The sequence below is a fragment of the Mizuhopecten yessoensis genome, unplaced genomic scaffold (genome assembly GCF_002113885.1).
Source record: "Mizuhopecten yessoensis strain PY_sf001 unplaced genomic scaffold, ASM211388v2 scaffold3311, whole genome shotgun sequence".
In the NCBI taxonomy this organism is placed as follows: domain Eukaryota; kingdom Metazoa; phylum Mollusca; class Bivalvia; order Pectinida; family Pectinidae; genus Mizuhopecten; species Mizuhopecten yessoensis.
Genome location: NW_018404981.1, coordinates 626963 through 636052, shown reverse-complemented (window position 1 = coordinate 636052; position 9090 = coordinate 626963). Strand labels below are relative to the sequence as shown.

At 41.6% G+C, this 9090-nt stretch overlaps 1 protein-coding gene across 1 annotated transcript; it reads right to left on the bottom strand.

Moving 5' to 3' along the window:
• Positions 1-2227: 2227 nt before the first annotated feature.
• Positions 2228-4899, bottom strand: LOC110447316. The gene is made up of 3 exons (XM_021492925.1): positions 3936-4899; positions 3474-3702; positions 2228-3162 (listed from the first exon to the last, which is right to left on the bottom strand). The coding sequence occupies exons 1-2, from the start codon at positions 4797-4799 to the stop codon at positions 3523-3525; spliced, it is 1044 nt and encodes a 347-aa protein (XP_021348600.1). The 5' UTR covers positions 4800-4899; the 3' UTR covers positions 2228-3162; positions 3474-3522.
• Positions 4900-9090: the final 4191 nt, after the last annotated feature.

The window sequence follows — 9090 nt, the reverse complement described above, 5'->3', positions numbered from 1 at the left end:
GAGACTTAGGTGAAGTTTCGGTATCTTCTCTGCATGGCGAAGTCTCTGAATTAACGTTGATAAACGACCTTACCTGTAAATAGGACATTATACCTAATCATCGGTGAAGTTTCTGAAAGTACATTTAATGTAAGTGATGATGAATTTTAGAAATTATTTGAAAAGTGTTTTTAATTGACCTGCCGGTTTGAACTAGGTTGTATACACGCTTCACGGTATGTGCACTGTCAGACACGCTGTAGTTCCTACTAGCACGGCAGTTAAATACAGTTCAATCAAGCTTATTTGTATTTTCTAAAGTTACTTTTCTCGCCACAATTAACAGGACAAGGTGATATAATTAACATATTTAAATTAACTTTAGATCTCCACCTGACTAATCCGAGTCGTTATGAACTTTGGAATGCGTATCAATTTTACAAAATCCTTCTTCAGCTGAAATACAATCCACACAAAATCCATGTTCGTGTTTTAAATTTAGGTATGCATATTAGTTCTCATTATTTGGATACTAGTGTTTTGATAAATACCCCTCTAATAGGCGAATGAACAGGGTCTCGTTATACGCTCGTGTTCGGCCTTGTACAAGGTCTACGATTAACATATGTAATGTCGCAGTTGAGAAATTAAATGTCTAAAAGTGTTTTAGTAGTCCTTTCATGAAAGACAGGCTGACCTTCTAGACAAATCGGCGTTTAAAAATGAAAGCTTGTTTAAATTCTTAGCAGTGTTTTTTTTATTTTACACAGTGCATATTAGTTTACTGATAGGTTTCAGTTATTTTCGATAAACCCCTCGATCGTCGAATACGATGAGTCCTGTGCTGTTCTGTTGCATTAGTTGATCGTTTGATCAGTTCTTACGGATAAACAAGGGACTAAGACAAAAGGTGTTCCTGTGTTTCTTTGTCACGGTTTCTCCTACTTTTCTCTTTTACCTGTTATTTTTTCAGCTGTGTCTCCCGAGTGAGGTGTTCAGGCTACCGTGTCCAGGTCATGACATTACTATTTAAAAGGACTTAATAGGATAGTTGATGGACGCAGGCAATTACCTGCCTCTATGTCCATATCATACAATATAACAACTTTAATTTACAAATCACTCCCGTTGTTAAGATTCGTATCTAGCAAGGTGATCTAATTTAAGTTCAAGATGTTTCCAATGATTGTCCAAACTAATTTCAATGTCTTTAACTATTGTAGCCTGTTTGACCGCCTCGGGAAGACTGTTCCATATATCAAGAGTTCCGTAGCCAAACGAATGTTTCCTAATATCTAATTTACAATTGGGTTTTGTCTTTAATTTCTGTGTATGCCCTCTTGTCCTAACGGTTGAATCTTGATCACAGATGCCAGCAGTAACTTTGTTGTCGTGAAAATTGTTCAAAATCTTATAGACGTTAATTATATCACCCCTCATTCTTCGGTATGTAAGTGTTGGGACTCCAAACTCCTTAAGACGGTCGCTCTAGGCAAGATCCTTCAGCCCAGGTATGAGTTTCGTTGTCCTTCGTTGAATTTTCTCAATTGTTTCAATGCCTTAAACTTTGTGTTGGTTCCATACACTTGTCGCGTATTCCAGGTGATGACGGACCAGCGACTTGAAAAGTTGTTTGAAAGTCACTTATAAGCCCCATAATGCTGTTTGCTTTGTTTACTGCCTGCTTAATATGTGACGAAAAATTCAGATCCATATCAATCAATACTTCAATGACTTTTTCAGATGATATATTTTCCTGTCTAACTTTATCTTCTCATGTATTAGCCAATTAGAAGTTTGTCACTTCCTTCCTTTTATTGAAAGTACTTTACATTTAAGAGGGTGAAATATCAAAAGCCATGTGTTGGACCAGTCCTGTAAATTATCCCGGTATTGTTGTATCACTTTTCTATCCCCATAGCTCCTAATTTCTCTATATATTTTTGTGTCATCGACAAACAAGGCGGTATTCGACAAGATACATTCTGGTAGATCATTTAAGTATCGCTTCTCTACACGGAAGTGATTGGATTGTAAGAAAACCAATGTACATGAAAGTGTCCCAAAAGCCGTAAAGTGGATTGTCAAGACTCCAATGTGAGTGACTCAAAAGCTGTACCTGTGGAATGTCAAGGCTCCGATGTAAGTGACTCACATGTATTTGATACGTCTGATACATCGCTGCTGTAGTAGCAACAAATGCAATTTCTGCGTCAGGAGAAATAATTCAACGACATTACTTCAGTTTAAACTTTATTTTAGATTTACATTCATGTGTTATACATTCAATGATATAAAACATTGAGACAATAATCATCATTAAATTCCACCCCTATCTGATTTGGCACTTACAGCACTTTAGGCATTGGCGAAATAAGACATAGGCGCAGGAAATTTGGGCGTTGACTCTATTTACAATATCATGTGTATTTACAACTTATATACACAATATATTTTACAACTTGTATTCGCAATTAATTGATTGCTCTGCGATGGAATAATATCTATTGTATACAGGCGCATTTGACGAGGTTATGTGTTTCCAGTGGGTTGCTGACCGGCATCGGTTTAAACTTTCATCGGTAATTATAATGATCTGATCTATTCATCAACTAGGCCTTCCACCAAACACATCATTGCGCTCCTAAGAAATTCATGTTTTTCCCGTAGCTGAAGGTCAACCAAATCAGCGGACGATTGCCGATTATCTTAATGAGTATTTCATTTGCTGCCCCCTGATCTGCACTTTATAATGTGGGCCTTTCAATGTTTATGTTTACCTGCATTCTAACTGCCAATACATGTTCGATAGATCATGGGTATGTTTAGCCACCATGTGTTTGCTATCTACCATTTTGTTTTGAAACGCTGTAAACTTGCGCAGGGGCCTGTAAAATGTTAACCAATAAAATGTATATCAAGCAACCAATGACCCATTATAAACGACAGTTCCATCAAAAAAGGGGGTATTTCTCGTAGAGAGTTTACAATTTCCATTACACCATGGCGGAATCCATCCAGTCATCGTCGATGTACATCGTCATTCGACAGTCACAACATCATTGTTCATATATCGATGAACGTTTTGACAACATGTTGTAGACTATTACTCTGATAACCCAGTCTCGCTTTCATCTTAGTGACGTCGACCAGTTGCCTCCTCTACAATATTCTTTGCTCCATCTAAATAATAGATTAGAAAAATGCCAAGATTAGCAAACAAAAGCAATATAATTTCACGTGGAATGTAAATAACAGCAATAACCTTTGCAGCAGAATAAACAGTATATTATTGTGTAAAACATGTAACGCATCAAGTTATCACAGCGGTACATGTACATGTGTTAGTCTACCTAGCCGCAGCAATGTGTAGCGACACAATCAGGACCACGTACTGGTTATAAATTGAAGCAATGCAACTGTGGACAATGGCTTGTCCGTGTCACAACCACACTAAGTTACCATTCAGCATCACCAATTGATTTGGCATTTACCTTCGCTCTATAACAGTTCGTAATCCCTGCTCTGCTGACTAACCATCCACTAAGTGAGACAGTCATCTGTTGCCGCCAGTCCTCTCACAGGCAGCTGGGGGCGACTCATGGTGTTGGCAAAATGTTTGCTGTACATCATTCCGCGTCCTGAAACGGTCTCGGAACTTGCACCTTCTCTCGGTTTCTGGAACCGGAGGCTATATGACGGCAGACGTGGTCCACGTGCTCCCTAAGGATAAAAATATCTCATTTATTTCCAAATAAAACATCGAGGAAATAACAACCTTAAGATGTAAATATATAGATATGCATTGTATTCACATTCTGAATTTAAGAACTTTTGCAAAACAGTTTAGGTCCCACTGCCAGACCACAGCTATTCAAAGATGGTAATACATGTACAATGTAGAACCATCGAGTGTTCACACGATAACACCGAATGTAACTATTTACATGTCTTACCATTGGTCGAAGTTGTCTGTTTTGGTAGTCCCTGGTCGGTAGAGCATGTTCACTAATCAGTTGTTCAACGTCTGCCTCAAACTTTACGATACGGTGAGCAATCTCCGCCGGATCTGGTGTGGCTTGCACAAGGTTTCTTGATCCTCTTGCGGCATTAGGCCTGGCTAAAACACGGCAGTTGAATTGTGGATGGAAAACGGAATCTTCGCTGCTTGAGGAGGAGGATGGCCTACCATCGTCTTCTATGTCAAGATCTGGCATTTCTTCTCCTTCTGGGACATTGCCGATTAACGCCGATGCCTTCTCATGAGATGCTTTCTTCGTGTCTTTGTTGAAGTGAGTAGGAGACCTGTCACATCCGCTCGATGATATGTCATCTTCATTTCCATCTCCTCTCCCATAGTCACCTTCTAGCAACACCTTGCTTTGAGCATTTAGTTTGCTCCGTTTTCCCCTCCGGAAGAAGTCTGATAATCTTGATGAAAACCTGGAAGAAAACTGACTTATCTCCGACATCGATGATACATCACTGAATGGTGTGTCCCCTCTACGGTCCAAGATTATCTCTTCCTTGTAGAAAGATATATTCATTTCACTTTCGGCTGTTACACTCATTGCATCTGAATGTTCATCTATGTCATCGGGAGGGTACATGTGTAGACTTAACACTTCCTCCTCCTGTGTATTTGCCTCCGACATAGCCTGCTGACATTTCTCCACAATTTCCCTTGTAGCTGGTGCAGTGTGGCACTCCAGATCTGTCTTGGAGTCCGTAAAACTCGAACTTTGGCTAATCACTTCCGATATTTTCCCGTCATCATCACGAGAACGCTGATCCCTTACCTTCGTGAATTTACAACCCATTTTTGTCTATACAATGTAGAATATTATCAAATTTGCGAATGCATGCGTATAACAAGGCTCGTAGCTATGCTAGAGTTGCGCGATTCCAAAATGCAATCATAACAATGACTATGACGTCACAATGTTTCATTGACTATTACGTCATCAATAGCTTATTTTGCTGTGGAGCAGTGCAGTGCAAATATCACATATTTTTATGTCTTTGCCTATGTATATATTTCCACTGGTTATGAAACGTCATCACCTGATCCTTAGCTCCATGTCAGATTTCAATTGTACAGTAAATAGGATTACGGTCGCCTTCTAGCTTCGCGCTAGTGGGAATTTCCCTTTAGCTCAGTGGTAGAGCGTCCGACTAGGAAGTCTGGGATCGGAGGTTCGATCTCCGGGGCCCCTATTCATGAAACCGTTCTCATGCCAAGCATGGATTCTGTGCTCAGCCAACTTTCTTGTAATTCTCTTAAATCATGTCAAACGATCATAAAGTCAAATATAAACATTGAAAACAGTATTTGGGTTTAATTCTCTTCAAATGGTTTCCAAATCATTGGCAGAGTAAGTTTTTTTATCAATTTATAACCAAAAGAAGAAATTAGGCTTGAGCACAAACTCCATGCTGGAGCATGAGAACGGTTTCGTGAATACGGATCTCTTTCCTGTTACAGCTCGTTGTCGTGGCAAAATTCATTATACCATCCCGTTAGTTTATTTTATGTTCTGCCAAACTGCTTACTCATTGAAGATTGTGTAGAAATATCACGAAGACCTTTCAATAACATATGCATGCTTGGTTTATATGGTTTTAGCGTCCTTTTTACAGCTAGGGTCATTCAGGACTCGCCTCCACAGGTGAAATGTTTAAGTGTGTATTGGTAGCGGTATGTTGGCGTATTTGCCACCCTGCGACAACTCGGATCTAATACCGACTCATCCTCAAATGTTCAGGGGTTCGCTCAATTAGGTTCTCTGCACCTCTGGAATATGTCATGACAAAATCGAAGGCACGTGATCAGCTATTTGGCTGGTTTCATGTTCAAAATAACCCTGACCAATCACAAGGTTGATGCATATTGCAGGGGTATAGAGAACGTACGTGAGCGTAACCCCCGGAATATCGAGGATGATGCCAACTCAAGGAGGACTTCCTCACTAAAATACCACGCCGAAGTCTCCCAGCTAAGTACCCCGCCCTGTCACATTTCACTGACCGTTGAACTTACCCTAAATGAGCATTTAGGAGGTAATATCACCTGCCATTTATTAGGACTTTGGTATGTCTCGGACTGGGAATCTAACCCATTGGGATACTCACGTACTAACGAACTGCAATATATAGCCAACAAGGTGACAAGGGAGGCGTTATAAAGTTTAAAGATCAAAAAATACAAATACAAATAAATATAGGAAAGGAAAAACTAGATTCCACCCGTCGCAATTGGGTGTGTTGTATACATGTTATTTTAGCGTTTAAACTGCAAATTGTTTAATATTATATTTCTATTTAATCGGTGGTCCGCTCGCGAAAATAACTGGGAGTAATCCCGATACTCGTGGTAATGGCTTCCGTCAGAGAGCTTCTATCAGATAAAGCGGCACGGATTCCGGCGAAGCAATACGTTTATATTAATTGGCCTTGTATATGACTTCCGTCAGGGCAAAATAGTGCGCACTGTAGATTATTTCTGGACATTCGGTGCTATAAGGGGTAGGACGTTTTCCATTACTACAGGAAAATCCGGCATGCTCTTCTGTTCAGATTTAATAATCGATTAGTTTGCTGTGGTATATTTTATTGCATTTTGCAAAACCTCATAAAATGTTCAGTGGTACAGTGTTCAGTATATGAATGCTTAAAGTTAAGAATTGTTCTTATTCCTCTTTGCATATTTGTGATAAAATACAAGATAAATATATTGGTGTAATTACTGAACTTACAAATGTACAATAAAGTCGTAATGGTATAGGATTTGATACGGATTCCGTGCACATGTATCTACGAAAAACTAACGGTTTAAACTGTGCATCATCAGTCGGCTCAGCTTCAGCAACTTCATATGGTTTATGCATATTAAAGTCAAAATGATAAATACTTTTTGTATGCCGTTAGACATTTATAATAGATCCTTGCAGTCTTGGGCATTGGAAAATGACAGATTTTTACACGCGCAAGAAGTTTTCATTTCTTTAAACAGTCCTGTCATCACTACGTGTAGGTTATCGAGTCTCGTTAATCCGGATCCCAGACATTTATTATACTACCGTCACTGCAACAATTGTCGGGGTTATGTTGGTCAAGATCAATGTAACTAGTGTTACTGTTATGAAAAAATAGTTGTTATTACGTTTCAATCCTGATTGTATAAATCTGATGAAAGGAGGTTCGATTGTTCAAAAGACGTTTTGAGTTCTTCAAAATTCACATTCCATTTATTCGACATTTGGAGTATAGTGTCAGAATATGTCAGTAACAATGATACTAAGAATTGGTGTTAACATTTGGAACGTGTTTCAATGTCTCCTTTTCCTTCTATAAATATGTACCTATAAATATGTCCTCTATAAATATGCCCCATAAATCGTAAAACTAGTTTTCATTTCAGTAATAATTACCATAACTTTAGTATGCATATACAATACCTACACCCATCTTTGTAGCCCAAAAACAAAAGATTCAAATATCCCTACCTCCCTACCGTGACGTAACCTCTATCTCGATGACAGAGCCACGGAGTGATCTCCCTTCCTCTTCCTTTTATGGCGCCTGCTGCATGCTGACGCACGGAGCTTGCTCCAATTCAAAACATTGTTTTGTCGGTTTGGTTTGAGTGTCAACTCATATTTTTGCGCAGTTTGTGTGCCTTATACCCATCTGCCTTTATTGATATAACTAATTGTTGTTGAAAATTATTTTTGTGCCTTTTACGGCCGGTTATTTTACTCCACGTGTGCCGGTGGTGTGCCACGGTCCGCCATTATCGTGGGTTAATTTCCGACCTCTGTTTATTTCGGTGACGGTTGTTTGTTTCGGCAAACGTTATTTATTTTAACCGTTTTCTGATTTATATTACGGGTGAAATTCTTTCTACGTTGCGTACTTTGTACTATCGTATTTTAACCTTATTTTCCCGTTTTATCTGCTTGTAAATTTTTTGTTTACGTTCGCTTTGGAGGGTATGTCTCGGTCGGGACAGCGACGAGGTAGTGCTCATGGGTGTTCCCATTTCTTTGTGGAACGGGACCCTCATGATGCCTGTCCCAGGTGTCGTCCTTGCAGTGAGGTTTCGCCTTGTGAACTTTGTTCACAGTCAAAATCTCAGGGCAAGGACTTCATTGTTCCAAAGCTACCCTCAACTTACCGTAAGACAGATTCGTCTGTTTCTTCCGGTAAGCGAGGGAAGCAGAGAGGTAGGGGTCGTGCCACCAGCTCTCTGGGGTCTGGTGGTACTGTCTCTGTTCCTGTCTCGGGGGGTCTTGCTTCGGCAAGTCCCTCTCGTGAGCAGGGGGTGGCCCTTCCTGTCCAGGAACTCCCTGGAGTAGGGGAGGGGCAGCCTGACCCTGGCTTGGCACAGCCAAGGGTCGAATTGGCCGGGAACGCCCGTAAGCTTTCGCGCTTGCCTTCGGGTAGGGACTACCGGCCGCCGGTCACTGACTCTGTCAGTGATCCCGGCATTCCAGGTGGTGCTGTCGTTGGGGACAGTCTTGGTGCCGGGCCTGTTCTTTCGGGTTCAGGTCCTGGTGTGACAACAGACTTTCTTTCGGGATTGTCTGTGTCTACCGGGATTAGTGACGCGCAGCTCACTAATCCCGGCATCAATGCTGGTCAGGCATACCCTCCCGGTCAGTTACCCGGACCCGGTCCTATTAGGTCCGGTCCCGAGTTTCATTCTTCTGGGAACCTGGGGGGTTTCCCCCCAGGGGTTGGGTTTGCTGGACAGGGGGCCGGTTTCCGGCCTCCGTTTTCCCCTGGCTTAGGGTATACGGGTGCCTGCGGGCAACCATCCTTGGGCCGCCCTTACCAGCCTGCGGATGGTTTTGGGTTGCGGCAGCATCCCGGCAGTTACGGGCTTAGCCCGTACATGTCCGGGTTTCCACCTGGAGGGAGTGGCGGTCCACCTTCGCCCTTTGGGCAAGTTGGCCAGCCCCAGTCTCAGGCAGGCCAGTTTGGCCAGTTCTGGGGTCACTCCCAGCCCGCGGGACCTTTCCCCTATCCTCCGGGATATGGGTTTAACCCCATGGCATTTCCGTCATGGAATCCTTGGGGTTTGGTCTCTCCCTCGCGGAGACGTGTTAG

What these genes read in the sequence shown, in the direction of transcription:
- LOC110447316 (XM_021492925.1), bottom strand. Translation starts at nt 4,799, where the DNA reads ATGGGTTGTAAATTCACGAAGGTAAGGGATCAGCGTTCTCGTGATGAT. An exon ending in ACAGACAACTTCGACCAATG is followed by an intron (nt 3,703 to 3,935) that starts GTAAGACATGTA and finishes TTTTATCCTTAG; the next exon opens with GGAGCACGTGGACCACGTCT.